An 18,417-nucleotide genomic window follows, 5' to 3' on the forward strand; every position below is an offset into this window, starting at 1 on the left:
TAACATTTATTGAAGGCAACCACTCTGTGTCCTTCCTATTCTATATTCACTACCTCATATCTTATTCACAATCAAATCTGAGGGAAAGGTACAAAAACAAATCACGGCACAATCTCACACACCCTTACAGTACCCTCCTATGCTAACTTGTTTACTGGCCATCTACAGGAAACCTTCGTAGCAACCCAAACTCTTGTCTGGTTTATCTTCATGATATGGACCCCAGATCAAGACCACTAACCTCTCACTCCTCCTTAACAACTCTCCTATCTTCTACACATGATCCTCCTCACTCAACATGTCACTTCTCTGGGCATTAATCTCCACTTCTATGATGGCTACATCCATACTGATGTCTTTATCAAACACACTAAAAATTGACAGTATGTGTGTTTTCTAAAAGAAAAATTCTGTTGAGAAAACTAATAAATACAAGACTGAACTGCAATTTTCTACTTACCTTCAGAAAGCGAAGCATTTAGTACTACTGATAGACACACATAAAAGTGAAAGTGATGATATTACCACTGCTCATGTTTTCTTACACCATACCCATACCCATACCATTACTAATAATTGGAAACAATAGCCATGCTACCAAATAATATAATGTACTCCAGTATCACATGAAACAAGTGAACACAGTGGAAGAGACCATTATATATCTTCCAAAAAAGGAAACTGTGTATTTTCCAGTGCATATATTTATGAGGAAAATGCTTTTGCAATTAATGTTTCATTTTCTACTCTAAATTTTCCAATAAATAAATTTATAAAGGAGAATAGTTCTTTGTTTCAAACACTTTATTTGGTAAGACCTGATAGCATGGGCAAATGCACGATACATACAGAATATTTACAACTTATGTCATTTTACAAGGAGTGAGAAATACTTCTGAAAGACAATGTATGAAAAAAAAGTTTAAAATATATCAATAAATGATACAAAAAGCAATGTGGCTTTTATGGTAATGAAAAAACATGAATCACAACTTAAACCAAGGCTACTGTCTTGAAAAGTTCAAAAATTACTTAAAGAAAATTAAATTATTTAATAAATTATGTAATATGAAAACATTGAACTAATAGTCATTGCTAAGGTATCAAATTATTTAAAAATAGGTGAAATCAGAAAATATTATAATTAATAAATATCACAGCATTATACATTCATTCTCGAGATATTTACAATAATTGCCCATTCATGGTGCTTTGTTATAAAAAAAAAAATTTATAATAATTTACAAGCCTAGGCAGCAAGCACACTGGTAATAAGCACAGACATAAATTTCATATTTCATTTCTTCCCTAAGTGTAATAGCTTACATTTCTTTTAAGCTTGCAAATTAGTTGAATGTACTTCATAAACCTTATATCCTAATACTGCAAAATATCAAAATACTGGAGTAATATTATGCAGCCCCCCCACACAGAAAGTATAATTGAGAAAGCCAAAATTACTGTTTTACTGTCAGATGCACCATAAAAACTGAAATGAATGAAAGTTCTGAGTTTAGCAATAAAGTTTTCCTGAACTGTGGACTGATAGGGCTGCGATTTCATGCTACTACTAAATTTAGTGTGTTAAGCCAAATTTTGCACTTTGTGCATATGTTCTTTAAATAACTGCTAAATACAGTATGACATCATTATCTGCCCATGGCTTTATGCCCACAATCACACAACACAAAAATCATTACAAATAAAGCTATTATATAAATAATGTAGACAGAAAATTACACATATAGGTGCCTCTTGTTGAATTTCAAAAAAAACATTCCGGGAACAAAAAAGACTCCTGACCTCCTCAACGGAGTGGAGAAGATGACAGCGAGGACAGGCTCCCTGGACCAGAGTTGACACTCAATTTGTCAATATCATCATCAGCTTGATTATTGCGTAATTCTTGTAGTGTATAAACAAATTTGCTCCATTCATCAAGACGTGGTTGTGCCAATTGCTGTAATTGAAAAAAGTCTTTAAGTAATATGTTATATATCGACAAAATGGAAGTGATTAAAATATCTGCCGCCACCCCCCCCCCCCCCCCCCCCCGAAAAAAAAAAGTAATTTGCCAGGTACTTGTATCCACATGAGTAACTGTATTAGAGATGCTATCTTGGAGTGAGAACACCCCTATGCAATCAATGCTTTTGATCACAGCCAGAATCCGTTCACCAGACACCAGATGCACGGAGGAGTGCCTCGTTCTGAAGTCTTGCAAGCTCAGGGTCTTTCACATGCTGCAGTGTAAAGGATGTACTGTAAGTATCTTGGTTCAGGAAAAACTGCACTGAGTGCCACTACAATGACAGGAGTTACTATCAAATATTGTGGATTAATGGAGGGTCTAAAATGGAGCAAATAAGTGTGAATTCAGCACAGGAGAACAACAACTGGTGATAGCTATGTCATGAAGAAGCACTTTCTTGCTGTGCAATAGAACATGCATTGAGGGAAAGAAAAGAAAGGGGATGCCGCCTGATAGAATTTTATACAGAGTATAATTTAACTACTGCTAAGACTTGGTTTAAGAACCATGAACAACTACTACATATGTGGAAGAGACCTTGAGATTCTACAGTTTTCAGGTATACTGCGTAATGGTCAGACATATTTTGGAATCCAACTTTAAACTGCAATATATTTACAAAGGCAAATAAGTGACTGACTAATTTATTGGTTATGAGCTACAAATCAAAATTGAAGAGTTTTGTATTGTTTTTATCCCATTTCAGATTTTCCAGAATTCAATTACACATGTCTGTATATTAACTACTGAAAATATTTCAGCAACTTTCTGCATGTGCATTTTTCAAATTATCTATTAAATAATTTTGAAAAGCTCATATCTGTGGACTGAATCACTTATCAGAGAGTGATCGAGTGATATGAGTGATGGAAAAATTCTAATTATTCGCTTTGAGCCAAGACTCCACCTGTATTGGCTTTGCTCGTCCTTCCCCGAAGTACTCAGTACAGCATGAAATTTCATTTACTGTTGCAGTGTGGCATTTTTGGTCAGCACAACTATCTTCAGTTCAGGAAAATCATGGTGCCAGTACAATTTATGCTTCACTATTTGTTTGTGAAATCAAGGATGTTCATTGAACTGGTAGATGTTTGCAAAGAGACAGTCTAGTGCTCTATCTTGCACAAGCCTTTAAAAATGACTGGGACTGACAGAAGAGGGGAATGAGGATTCTCATTACATATTATATAGTCACATAAGACATGAAATGATATTACAACACCATGCAGAAACATCCCCCAGCTTGTCACAAGCGAGTAACTCCTGTAACTGGAGAGAGGATGCTGTTTAGATCAAGACTGACACAGATCTCATTTAGGTCAAGCCCTCCACCTCCCCGAACTTGTCCTCTAAATGGTCAACAACAAACTGAGGCTTCTTCGTCATGAAAGATTCTCCATCAGCTCTCGTACATACAAGGTACCAGGGCGAGTAAGATCTGCTGCCATCCTTAGCCTGAAGTTCCTCCCATGGTGTGGCCAGGGAGGGGAATGATTTGGGGTTGTACTTCTTTGCATTGAATTGAGCTCGTGATCACTTAGAGACTGCTGGTGTTTCGCCACCAGCAAGACATGATGGGCAATGCTTCGTCGTGTGTCATCCGCCCTCATGCCACCCACTCCGACCAGGGTGCCTCCCCACGGCACCACCCAGCCGCAGCAAAGGCCACCTGGCAGGATGGCCATTGCAGGGAGTCCCGATGCCCCAGGAGGATGGGCATCTACTCCTTGACATACATGGGGAGTTAAAGGCGCAGGCACCAGCAGAGCATTCGCTGGGTGGTCAGTGGGCTACAACCAAGAGCGTACACGGCAGCCCCACCACAACTGACTGGCTACCGTGCTGAATATCACGTGCAAAGAAGTGCATGGTCATCGTCGACACAGAAATCGACACTGCACAGCGCATGGTGGAAAACGCACCCAGGAAGGTGTCCTTGCCCAAGAGATGGAGAATGGGCAGGACTGCAATGCAAGAACGAGAAAGTGGGCTAAACATCTCGATGCACCTTGCAAGGTGCCCCTCCCCAATTGGCTTGCTCTTCGGGAAAATTTTGAAGAATGGAGGTAAAACCCTACAGGGGACCGTCACATAAAGGCCAAAACATGTGAAACTCCTTTTAGTCTCCTCGTACAACAGGCAGGAATACCTCGTGCCTATTCTAACCCCCGGACCCTCAGGGGGACAAGTCATATTCAGTGCGACTGCACTGACATTTAAATGCAGTGTGTTCACAATTTCCCCCTCTCCTCCATCCTCCCACTCTCTCAGTGTGGCGTGGCAGTGGGGGAAATGTGCAGCACAACTGAGCACTATGGTACTTATACCAGGGCATGCGTTATGAGCTGAAATCTTGGCCACTCCTGAATTACATGGGTAAGTGCCAGCAATGTTGTACTGTTGGATGCAATAATTACCTGTAAAATGTGAGTTCTGTTTTTTTTTCCCCCCTAGGACAGCATACCTACTCAATTTTATGAAACTTGAGTCATGTGTCCACAAACAAGTAACTTCTACGAGCACTTTCTGACATGTTTACAATAGGACTTGTACAAGTTTACTTCTGTAAGTCGCTTCAACAAGTTAATTCCAGGAATTTGCTCCGCATATTTCCAGTAGTGTTTCCAATAGAGGTGTCATGAGACAGGCAAGTGGGAGCTTACTGTGTCACAACTAAAAACAGAGTAGGCACTAAAAACAAAGTTCAGAAAATATTTGGGTGAAGAAATGGATACAGAGACATACATATTTATCACAAAACACTATTAAATAAAATAAAAACAGTGGACTTCAGTCAGAGTAAACACTTTCGGGGAACGTTGTTTGCTGATTTCAAACATCTTGTGTCAATTTTTTTTGAGTCACCAGTCTGACTGGTTTGATGCAGCCTGCCACGTATTCCTCTCTTACACCAACCTCTTCATCTCAGTCTAGCACTTGCAACCTATATCCTCAATTATTTGCTGGATATATTCCAGTCTCTGTCTTCCTCTAGTTTTTACCCTCTATAGCACCCTGTAGTATTATGTAAGATATTTCCTGATGTCTTAATAGATATCCTGTTACCCCGTCCCTTTTTCTTGTTAGTGTTTTCCACATATTCCTCTCCTTTCTAATCGTGTGCAGAACCACCTCATTCATCACCTTACCATCCACCTACTTTTCAAAGTTTGTCTGTAGCACCACATCTCTAATGCTTTTATTCTCTTCTGTTTCGGTTTTCCCACAGACTTCGATTCACTATCATACAATGCCATGCTTCAAACGTACATTCTCATAAAACTTTTCCTCAAATTAAGGCTTAAGTTTGATACCAGTACATTTCTCTTGATTACATATACCCTTTTTGCCATTGATAGTCTGCTTTTGATGTCCTCCTTGCTCCATCCACCATTGGTTATTTTACACCTAGGTAGCAGAATTCCTCAACTTCATTTACTCTGTGACCATCAACTCCTGATGTTAAGTTTCTCACTGTTCTCATTACTTTTGTCTTTCTTCAATTTACTCTTAATCACTATTCTATACTCATTAGACTGTTTTTTCCATTCAGCAGACTATGTAATTGTTCTTCACTTTCACTGAGGATAACAGTGTCATCAGCGAAGCATGTCACTGAATCCTTTCACCTTGAATTTTAATTCCACTCCTGGACCTCTCTTATTTCCATCATTGCTTCTTCTGTGTATAGATTGGACAGTAGGGGCGAAAGACTACATTCCTGTCCTACATCCTTTTTAATCTTAGCACTTCGTTCTTGGTCTTCCACTCTTACTATTCCCTCTTGGCTCTTGTACACATTGTATATTACGTGTCTCTCCCTGTATAGCTTACCCCTATTGTCCTCAGAATTTGGAACATCTTGCACCATTTGACACTGTCAAACACTTTTTCCAGGTTGACAAATCCTATGAAGGTGCCTTGATTTTACTTTAGTCTCGCTTCTATAAACAACAAAATGTCAGAATTGTCTCGCTGGTGCATTTACCTTTCCTAAAGCCAAACTTATCATCATTTAACACATCATCAATTGTCTTTCCCAGTCATCTGTATATTATTCTTGTCAGACACTTTGGTTCATGAACTGTTATGCTGATTCTCATATTTGTCAGCTCTTTCAGTCTTCAGAATGTTGCATGTGATATTTTTCCAAAAGCCAGGTGGTATATAGCCAGATTCATATTTTCTATACACCAACACAGATGGTGGTTGTGATGGTACTTCCCCCATTGATTTTTGAAATTCTGATGCAATCCTATCTATCCCTTCTGCCTTATTTGATTTGAAGTCTTAAAAAGCTGTTTCAAATACATATTCTAATACTGGAACCCTATCTCTTCTAAATCTACTCTTATTTCTTCTTCTATCACATCAGACCAATCTTTCCCCTCAGAGGCCTTCAATGTACTCTTTCCACCTATACACTCTCATCTGCATTTAACAGTGAATTTCCATTACGTTCTTAATGTTACTACCCTTGCTTTTAATTTCACTGAAGTTTGTTTTGACTTGTCTATATGCTGAGTCAGACCTTTGGACAACCATTTATTTTTCAATTTCTTCATGTTTTTCACACATCAATTTCATCTTAGCTTCCTGCACTTCCTATTTGTATCATTCTCAGTGACTTGCATATCTATATTCCCAGGTAGGAATACCAACAACGCAGTAAAAGATAAGATTGCCACTTACTGTAAATAGGACATGTCAAATTGCAGACAGGCATGATTGAAGACACTCACATGAAGCTTTCAGTCACACCCTTTGTCAGTAAACACACACACACACACACACACACACACACACACACACACACACTACTACCCCTTTCCCTGGTTCCATAAGTTGGAGTTGGCGGTCATGCGTGCATGAGTTGTGCTTGCTGTTTGTGTGTGTGTGTGTGTGTGTGTGTGTGTTTGTGTGTGTGTGTGTGTGTGTGTGTTTTTACTGATGAGAGCTGTGGCTAGAAGCTTCATGTGTGTCTTTTGATCGTGCCTCTCTGCAACTTGACGTGTCTTCTTTACATTAAGTGGCAATCTATCTTTTCTTACATTGCAGAAATATATTTCTTTCTTATATTCACAGCTGTATTTGACAAAAAATTAGCATAAATCCAATGCAGTTAGAAGACTCTGACATATGGTGCATACATATTTATTTATTTATTTATTTAACTTGGCAAGATTAGGGCCATCAGGCCTCTCTCATATCTAACCAGGCATTCGACGTAACATGTATCAGGACAGGCTTTCAAACACTTGCTCTTTTATAGTAAAAGTACACACATTCTCACACACAATAACAAAGACACCCAAAAGTACACACATTCTCACACACAATAACAAAGACACCCAAACGTACACTCAAGGGCCTGTAAGAGCTCGGAAGCTTGGGTCAGTACTGTTTTATGTTATGTGTTTCTATGCTCCATAGAACAAGTGTTTATTTTTCCCTTATTTTACATACTGTTCCATCCAGCAATTTACATTATTCTTATATATTGTGATACACATGTTATAATCCATTTAGAAAATAAAAATTGCGCCCCCGCCTCTCGTAAAGTGGAAGAAAATGTTACTTCCTGATATATGGAAGAGTGATAATGATGTATTAGAATTATGCCAGTCAACTACTCAATTGCAGATGACTGGTAACTAAACTTAAAAACCCAGAAAAGCACCCTAGGTTTTGAGCTATTATTATTCTCCCAGTTGTTATACCTACCTACCTACCCCCCCCCCCCCCCCTCTCTCTCTCTCTCTCTCTCTCTCTCTCTCTCTCTCTCTCTCTCTCTCATTTACTATGATACTGGAAGTTGTTGTCTGGGGGAGGTGTACAAGAAGACCTATTTAGGAGAGAGAGCAGCTACAATCTAAATTACAAACAAAGTTTTAAAGAAATATTGCAAAATACCTACCTCACCAACATCAAAAACCCAAATTTTTCCCATATCATCACCAACAGTTACATGCAAACCAGATGGAGTCCAAGAAACACGATTGAGAGCAGGATTTCCATCTACTGTAATACTGGCTGTGGGTACCTGCAGAAAGAGCAAAAAGAAAGTTATTCTTTACTTCACAGCAATACTGTAAATAGTTGTGAATCAGTCTAATCCAATTCAGAGAAGTTTCCAGCAGCTCAAACTGAAAACTGGCTCAAAGGTTCATACTACACCACTAAATGAATCAACTGTCATACTGTATTCAAAAAGAGGTTCTCAGTACATAAATTTGTTAGTCATGCATCATAATTTTAAACAATGGTCTGATTACACAACTGGGTGGCCAGTGTGCCTGACTGCCGTGTGGGAGGCCAGGATTCAACTCCCAGAACTGTTGGAGATTTTACCCAGTGACTCAGTGTTGTATTGTCCTCAACATCATTTCATCATCATTGAATTTCAAGTCACCGAAGTGGCTTCAGACAGACTTGGACTAGGAGGTCAACAACCCCGGATGGCGTTTCCTGGCCAGTAATGCCATACAATATTTCATTTCCTTTAACTAATTGAATTGAAAAGGAGGAAATAAGCAGTAAATGCTAATTAGACATGCAGTTATTGAACATAAGGAAAAAAGACAAACCGTACATGTTACATTGTCACAACAGGAAAATGTTTACATGATTATTATACATTTAGTTAAATTTATTGTAATTAATTTCTGCACATTTTGTATTTTCATTTACTGATAAAAATGAATAATACATCGAGTGTACAGATGCAATCTTCCATTGTACTGCTTCTTAAAAGCTAGATTCTTGTCCTTTACATGTGACAGCCCCTGAACATGGCAATGCTGTATTGGAAAATGAAAACAAAAATCGCCCCCTTTGCTGTGTGAAGACACACTTATTGTGCATTACAGCAATGGCAGCATGCAATTTTGACAGTTAAACTTGGCCACAGTCTCACACAGAATACAGAGACTAAACTGCTCCACAAACTCTTAAAGCCACACAAACATAGTTAATCATTAGTAATCATAAGTGATGTAACCAATGAAAGTTCAAGCTTTGCAACAATTTTTTTTTTTTCTGCCACAATAGCTAAATTGGTTTGTCTTGCATTTCAATCTGATGCATAGAAAATGACAACAGAGTTGACAGATAAATGTTATATTTTAAACTGTGTACACAAAATTGTTCTTCAAAGTACCCACTGGTCTCTGTGACTCTTATAACAAACACTCCCCAAAAAAATGTACAAAAAAACCATGCTACCTCCTAAATATTTCTGGATATTATTCCCCTCTTTTCAACCAAAATACAACGTCCCACAAATGTTTGATGGGATTCATGCTGGATGATCTAGGTGGCCAAATCATTCACTTGAACTGGGCCCTGTGACAAGGCATATTGTCATTCATAAAAATTCCGTCATTGTTCAGTAACATGAATGGCTGCAAACAGTCAATGGTCGGTTCAGATGGGCGAGGGGACCCAGTTCATTCACTGTTAAGAAAGCTCACATTATTACGGAGCCACCACCCAGCTTGCACGGTGCTTTGTTGACAACTTGGGTCCACAGCTTAATGTTGTCTCCACTCCACTTTAACCCCGCGACCAGCTCTTCTCAAATGAAACTGAGATTCATCTGACAAGGCCATGGTTTTCAAGCTGTCTAGGCTCCAAATGATATGGTTGGGAGCCCAGGCAAATCTCTGTAGGCGATGTCATGCTCTCAGCAAAGTCACTTGCGTCAGTTGCCTGCTGCCATAGCCCATTAATGCCGAATTTTGCCACATTTTCCTAATGGATACATTTGTCATACATCCCACATTGATTTCTATGATCATTTCATGCAGTGTTGCTTATGTCAGCACTCAAAACTCAATGCAAATGCCACTGTGCTCAGTCGTTAAATGAAGGCAGTTTGCCACAGCATTGTCCGTGGTGAGAGGTAATGCCCAAAATTTGGTATTCTTGGTGTTCTGTAGACACTATGGATCTCAGAATATTGAATTCCCTAACAATTTTTGGAATGGAATGTCCCATATGTCTAGCTCCAACTACCATTCTACATTCAAAGTTTGCTAATTCCTGATGTGAGACCACAATCACACTGGAAACCTTTCAACGTGAATTATCCAAGTACAAATAACAGCTATGCCAATGCACTGCCTTTTTATACCTTGTGTATGTGATACTACCGCAATCTGTATGTGCATGTCGCTATCGCATGACTCGTCACCTCAGTGTAGAATATAAAAATTAATTCAATTTAGCTGTTAAAAGGTTTATTGATTTTGTATTATAGGCTTATTTCAGCATTAGTGCCATTTTCTAGCACAACCTGCAATTAATATGAACTGTATAGATCTCGCCCACTTGGTGGTAACTGATGTTTGACAGATTCACTTATGTCTAGGTTTTCTTGATGTCCATACATATCGCATCTTTTTGTGGTCGTCTTTTGCTGTCTTTAACTATTGTGAAACATTGTGTGTTTAATGTAATTTTGAGAGTTGGTTTGATGTTCGACAGCTGTATGACACACTTCAAAGATGCTATATGTATACATTTTTTTCTATTTATCATAGATGAAGTTTGGGTTGTCACCTATAGGTTACACAAAACTGCAGACAACCTAAACATCATCTATGAAAAATATAAATAAATGTAAACATACAACATCTTTGAAGTATGTGAAACAGCTGTCAAACTTCAAAACCAACTGTCACAATTACATGAAATAAATAGTGTTTCACAATAAACAAAGACAGCAAAAAATGACCATACAAAGGTGTGCCATATATACATCAAGAAAACCTAGTATAGCGTAACTGTATTTACCTATACAAATGTGCCATCGCTAGCTGCGCCCCATTAGATATGGAAGAAAAGCTGGCGGTGAGGATATGATTCAGAACAGATATGCAATTTAAAAACTTTATTTGCACTTGGTTGTTGAATAACCTGTGGTTTATGACTAGATCAATGCTCATTCACTGTAACTACAGTACAGATAAAACTGGCTAGCCACATTCTACACTCTGTAGATATCCCAAAACTTAACTGAGCGCAGTAACCTAAACCTGAAGTAACACTACAGTTCACATGCTGCAGACGAATATTTAACACAGACCCACAATTATACTCTTGAAATGATGTCTTTCACATCTAACAGGTAGTCTGGCATGAAAACGATGTTCAAAACAAGCAACTACTGGAAGTATCACAGTTCATATTCCAATTACATTGTCACAGCTTGCAGAATACATTACATTAGATTAACAGTTCATGAAATTAATTATCAGTTCACAGGTAATCATTAAAAACAGTCACTGAATGTATTCTCAGTTACAGAATTTAGGAAAAGGCGATACATTTTGCGATTCGTAACTAATATTAAATCATCTGCAGTACATTTCCAGTCATTTTGGGCACAAGGGGAAGCAGTGGTTGGGAAAGGAGTGAGACAGGGTTGTAGCCTCTACCTGATGTTATTCAATCTGTATATTGAGCAAGCAGTAAAGGAAGCAGAAGAAAAATTTGCAGTAGGTATTAAAATCCATGGAGAAGAAATAAAAACTTTGAGGTTCGCCGATGACATTGTAATTCTGTCAGAAACAGCAAAGGACTTGGAAGAGCAGTTGAACGGAAGGACAGTGTCTTGAAGGGAGGATATAAGATAAACAACAACGAAAGCAAAACGAGGATAATGGAATGTTGTCAAATTAAGTCTGGTGATGATGAGGGAATTAGATTAGAAAATGAGACAATTAAAGTAGTAAAGGAGTTTGCTATTTGGGGAGCAAAATAACTGATGATGGACGAAGTAGAGAGGATATAAAATGTAGACTGGCAACGGCAAGGGAAGCGTTTCTGAAGAAGAAAAATTTGTTAACATAGAGAATCGATTTAAGTGTCAGGAAGTCGTTTCTGAAAGTATCTGTATGGAGTGTAGCCATGTATGGAAATGAAACATGGATGTAAATAGTTTGGACAAGAAGAGAATAGAAGCTTTCGAAATGTGGTGCTACAGAAGAATGCTTAAGATTAGATGGGTAGATCACATAACTAATGAGGAAGTATTGAATAGGATTGGGGAGAAGAGAAGTTTGTGGCACAACTTGACCAGAAGAAGGGATCGGTTGGTAGGACATGTTCTGAGGCATCAAGGGATCACCAATTTGGTATTGGAGGGCAGCTTGGAGGGTAAAAATCGTAGAGGGAGACCAAGAGATGAATACACTAAGCAGATTCAGAAGGATGTAGGTTGCAGTAGGTACTGGGAGATTAAGAAGCTTGCACAGGACTGAGTAGCATGGAGAGCTGCACCAAACCAGTCTCAGGACTGAAGACCACAACCACAACCACAACAATAACACCATTCTTTTACCATAACCTTTTGCAGCTTGACTAATAATGGTTTCCACCCTGCCTCTTTTGTAAGTTTGCAATAATTGTATGTAAAGTTAGCTATTGCTGTTTACTATATTTATACCAATTACAATTAAAGATTTAATATTAATAGTAAAATCAGGCTTTTTGCAGATGAAGTTACCTATAATGAAGTACTATCTGACAGAAGCTGCATAAATATTTCGTCAGATCTTGATAAGATTTCAACATGGTGCAAAGATTGGCAATTCACTCTAAATGTTCAGAAATGTAAAACTGTGCACTTCAAAAAATGAAAAAAATGTACTATCCTATGACAACTATAATATCAATGAGTCACTGCTGGAATCGGCCAACTCATACAAATACCTAGGTGTAACAATTTGTAGAGATATGAAATTGAATGATCACATAGGTTTGGACGTGGGTGAAGCAGGTAGTTGACTCCAGTTTGTTGGTAGAATACTGGGGAAGTGTAATCAGTCTACTAAAGAGATTGCTTACAAATCACTCGAGCAACCCACCCTACAATATTGCTCAAATGTGTGGGGCCCGTACCAGTTAGGACTAACAGGGGATATTGAACGTATACAGGGAAGGGCAGCACGAACTGTCACAGGTTTGTTTAATTCAGGGGAGATTGTCAGAGATACTGAAGGGATTGAAATGGCAGATCTTGAAGACATACATAAACTATGCCAGGAAAGTCTATTAACAATGCTTCAAGAACAGGCTTTAAATGATTACTTTAGGGATATACAACAACTCCTACATATTGCTCACACAGGGATCATGAGGGTAAGATTAGAATAATTACTGCATGAGCGTGCGCGCCCACACACACACACACACACACACACACACACACACACACACACACACACACACACACACACACACACACAGGCATTTAAACAATCATTCTTCCCGCACTTCATACATGAATGGAACAGGTAACTGGTAGAATGGAACATACCCTCTGCCATTCACCTCATAGTGGTTTGCAGAGTACAGATGTAAAAGTGTACCTTTACAAATGAATGTTATCATAGATAAATTAGAGACTTAAATGTCTCAGGGAAAATTTTAAAAATGGCTCAAATGGATCTGAGCACTACGTGACTTAACGTATGAGATCATCAATCCCCTAGAACTTAGAACTACTTAAACCTAACTAACCTAAGGACATCACAAACACCCATGCCAGAGGCAGGATTCGAACCTGCCATCATAGCGATCACGCGGTTCCAGACTGAAGTGCCTAGAACTGCTCGGCCACAGCGGCTGGCAGGGAAAATTTAATTTAAGATCTATATGATCACATGTTGCACAGCACTTCCTCATTACGTCCAATGCTCGGGTGCTATTCCAGTGTCAGAGAGCCCTGGTAATAGTGACAATGTAAGGGGAGATGAGAATTGGAGTTTGTGTTGGGGAGGGTATTTGACTTGAGTAGTTCGTGCAGCTATGTTGACCATAATGCTATGGTGGTGTAATGGTCACCATACCTGCCTAGTAAGCAAGGAGATCTGGGTTCGAGTCTCAGCCGCAGCACAAATTTTAATTCACTTCTTCAGCTTCCAACATTATCAATGGTAACAAAGTTTTAGATTAGTGTTTACAAATGAACAATGGTAACAAAGTTTTAAATTAGTGTTGTTTTGTAATTAGCACAATTTACTAGTAAAAAGCCATGTTACTGGGTTATAAGTAAACAAAATAATGTAACAAATAATAAAGTTAGGTATTCTGCACACTCTATATACAAGATGATACTGAAGATATTGGGGGAGGGGAAGAAGAACACAACAGATGGAAAGGAACCACCTGCTTTGTTGTACAAGACAGTAAGTAAAACTGTCGAACATCATCTAACCTACCATGAAGTAGAAAGTATCAGTACCGCTCATATTAATGGTAAGTTGTACTACACAAGGCCACTAATGCCAAAATAGGCCTGCAGCACAAAATCAATAAACCCTTCAGCAGCTAAATGACATCAGTATTAATATAAAATTCATACTCTGACATATATTATGCTGCAAGCCTTACAGTGTGTAAGTTACTAACAAAACATAACATTCAAATACACAATTAAAGTAAAATTTAACAATGGAATCTTCATGTTGGAATATCAACAGATCGCTACTTACTGTAAAGTTGATATGTTATGTTGCAGAGAGGCACAATGGAAAGACACTTACACGTTAGCTTTTGACCAAAGCCTTAATCAGAAAAGGAAACGCACACACAAACAAACTCATTCAAACAAGCAAGCAAGTACACATCACGCTCACACAACTGCCATCTCTGGCAGCTTGGGTCAGAATGGCATGGTGGTCTGAGCTGCCAGAGATGGTGGTTGTGCATGTGTGAGTTGCACTTGCTAATGTGGATGAATGAGTGCGTGTTTCCTTTTCTGATGAAGGCCTTGGCCAAAAGCTGCTGTGGAAGTGTATTTTTGTTGTGCCTGTATGCAACATTACATATGTAGTGATCTATCTTTTCCTTGTATTGTTGATACTACAAAATAAAATACTTTTCCAACATTCTGGCAAGGAGCAACACACTGTTGGTGGTCATGTGATATAGACAGAAGAGTTCAAAACTTAGGACCAGTCTTCACAAAATGAACAACAGAGGGTGGCATTATGTGGCCTGTCTTTGAATAAAATCTCTTGAAACAAAATTCCAGGGCATCTGCACTTTTGAAATAGGAATGAATGAATTCACACAGCACTTATATTATTTGACATGATAATGCTTCATCATCATCCCACTAAGAAATCTGCACAGATTTACTTGTTTAATGGGGTGTGGTATTATTCATTACAGCAAGGATATTTCAAGCCATGAAAAGAATAAAAAGCAAAAGAACAGTGACTGGTTCAGCAAATAACAAAGAAGAAATGAGGTCTGATATTTACAACTTTGTTGTACACAGTGGTGGTGGTGGTGGTCGTGGTGTGGTGGTGGTATAGCTGCATCATCTTCGGTCCGAAAACTGGTGTAATGTAAGCTCTTCACACTAGTGTATCTTGTGAAAGCCTCTTCTTCACTGCATTACTTCTAAAATCTACATCCATCTGAACCTGCATAGTGTAGTCAAGCTTTTGCTTCCCTCAACACTCTTTAGACCCCATACTTCATTCCATTATCAAACTGACAATTCCTTGATGCATCAAGATGTGTACTACAAAGTGGTATCTTCTTTTACTGAGATTGAGCAAAAAATTTCTTTGTTCTCAATTTCATTTAACATCTCGTCATCAGTTATTTCATCAGGTCTACACATCTAACCTTCAGAATTCTTCTGTAGCACCAAATTTCATAAGTTTCTAATCTCTTCCTGTCCGAATTGCTTACTGTACACATCTCACTTTGGTACATAGCTGCATTCCACACAATTACCTTCATAAAAGAATTCATGTTAAATTTCTTATTTTCAGAAACACTTTTCTTGTTATTGCCAGTTTGCATTTTATATTGTATCTACTTTGGACACTATCAGTTGGTTTGTGGCCCAAACAGGAAAACCCATCTACTTTTGGACTGTCATTTAATAATCTAATTCTACTGCATCACCTGATTTGATTCAGCTACATTCAATTAACCTTGTTTTACACTGACATCTATCTTATAACCTCTTTTTCAACAGACAATCCATTCAGTTCAACTGGTATTGCAAGTCCTTTATCACTTCTGATAGAATTACATTGTCAAAGGCAAACTGCAAAATTTTTACTAAAAATAAAAAAAATGAAACACAGAGTGTATGTACAGAATTGCACAAATAGGCCATGTAGACAATATTACATTTAAAAAAATGGTGTAAATAATGTTTTTATTTCTTCTTCTTCTTTAATTCCCTTTCCAAATTTCTCTTTGATTTCCTTTACTGTTTGCATAATGTACAGACTGAATAAAAATGGGGAGGCTACAATACTGTCTCACTACCTTCTTAACTAATGCTTCCCTTGCATGGCCACTGATTCCTGTCACTCCACTCTGGTTCCAGTACAAGTTGTACAGGACTTTTTCTTCCTGAATTTTCCCCTTGTTACTTTCAGAATTTCAGACAGTGTATAATGGTCAATATGCTCAAAGCTTACAAATGCTACGAACGTAGGCCTTCCTTCAGTCTATCTTCTAAGTTAGGCCTGGTCATGAGGTCGCTACATGAGCACAAACACTCACAGTAAAATAGTGTGGTCAGATGTCACTATGTGGCCAAGCGGATTACAAACTCTGCACTATCTTTAGAGGAACGACCAAGAATTACTGTTGCCAAAGTCTTACGTACAAGCATTTATAATTATGGCACATTACTTAACATGGAGAGTAACCTGTCTGAAATTGATGAAAAGTAGCATAAAGGCCAGGTTAGGAACTTCGAAGTGACGGTCAGACACACCAACATAAATTTACAACTTGTTAGAGTACGATGTCTAGCTACAGTAATAAGTTTGAGCAACTTTTTACTACAATGACAGACTTCAATTTAAAAACTTATCTTCACATTAGTAGTGCTGAATAAGTGGCACCAGACATCGATGCTTTAGTGAAAATCAAAATAAGCAACTGACACACAGTACTTCAATTTTTACTGTGATTAAAATAGTTACAAAATACAAGTAATGGCTATCTAAACTTTGGCTGAAAACAAAACTGACTTAAGTCTGTATTGATTGTAAGAAATGCCATGATTCATACTTAGCTGCACCACATTCCTCACATCATCAATTGAAAGAAATGTACATTTCATTTCATTGTCATTTGTAATCAGTGCAATAGTCTTAAAGCCTGCATGAAGTGATACATCTATGAAGAATTAACACAGAGTAGACTCACTGACAACAGCTGCCTACGTCGTCCTGATTCTCCCCACGCTTCCAGCCCCCCCTCCCCACCGTTAGTTGCTGTGAGCTGGTAGGTCCCTCACTGCTGTGGCGTGAGTGTGAGTGAGCTCATACTCACAGATTGGTGAACACGCCAGTTCTGAGATAAGTTGTAGGGTCAGGATGGCCTAGTGCACTCCTCTCATCTCCAGAACCCAAGATAACTTCTACAAGCTTTTCCACTCTTCTGTACTTAATTCTTCTTAGAATTTCACAGTTGTGACTTTGTAACTGATGGTTTAATAATATTAACATTGTTAGCATCTCTCTTTTCGATACAGGAATAATTACATTTTTGACACATGTAAATTATTCTTGGAGTATCTTACCTCCCGTATGATATTCATTTACTTCCTTTTTTCTTTCTATGATATTGTCTTCCCATTTGTTTTGCTCATACAGATCCTCTACATTTTCTTTCCATCTTTCAGCATTCCCACTGAAGTGTATCAGGTTGGCTTGGGCTGAACACTCATTTTACAAATAATGAATGTTGTTTACTGAATATTTGGTTGCCTTTACATATTATTAATCAGTGTCCCGCCAGTCTGTAACCTGAATCCGTATGCCTTGGCTCAGACTTTGCCTCCTTACAAACTGCAGATAAAGGTGTTGACAATTACCTTCTTGTTATCATTCACTCTTTCACATAATCAAGAAGTGAGATCAATTCACCTTCTTATATTATCTTCTAAATTATAACTCAATACACGTAAATGACGACAGCTATGAACTTCTATACTGCCTTCCTGTACTACGTACATACTGTATTGTATTATATATTAACCGGGGACCTAGGAACAATGGAGAGGCTCCATTCCCGCCGTAGCCGCAGTGGTCCACAACCCCATGACGACTACTGCAGTCCACTTCACCCCTCTACCGCCCCACACTGAACCACTCTTTCAGGGTTATTGTGCGGTTCGGCCCCTGGTGCCTGCTTCTTTCGTTTGTCTTCCCTGTGCATGATGTCCTACTATTTTTCCTTTTTGTTCTTTCCCTACTGTTGAATTCTAGCCACAATGAAAACTAAATTTTCATCTCTCTTTACTACTTTAAGAGTTCCTTTTATCTTGCCATGCATTCTTTCAATATCCTCATCATCTGCACAGTTAGTAGGCATATAAACTTGTCATACTG

At 38.4% G+C, this 18,417-nt stretch overlaps 1 protein-coding gene across 15 annotated transcripts in view; it reads right to left on the reverse strand.

Annotated features, from left to right (window-relative positions):
- Positions 1 to 786: 786 nt before the first annotated feature.
- Positions 787 to 18,417, reverse strand: part of LOC126281331 (cytoplasmic dynein 1 intermediate chain) — a 183,071-nt gene continuing 165,440 nt past the window's right edge. For all 15 annotated transcript variants that reach the window (XM_049980207.1, XM_049980205.1, XM_049980209.1 and 12 more), the window contains 2 exons: positions 7,950 to 8,075; positions 787 to 1,960 (listed from right to left, as the gene is read on the reverse strand). In XM_049980207.1, coding sequence (XP_049836164.1) covers positions 1,808 to 1,960; positions 7,950 to 8,075 — 279 coding nt within the window. In that variant the 3' untranslated portion in view covers positions 787 to 1,807. The remainder of the gene's footprint in view (positions 1,961 to 7,949; positions 8,076 to 18,417) is intronic.

Source organism: Schistocerca gregaria, chromosome 7 (genome assembly GCF_023897955.1).
Source record: "Schistocerca gregaria isolate iqSchGreg1 chromosome 7, iqSchGreg1.2, whole genome shotgun sequence".
NCBI lineage: Eukaryota > Metazoa > Arthropoda > Insecta > Orthoptera > Acrididae > Schistocerca > Schistocerca gregaria.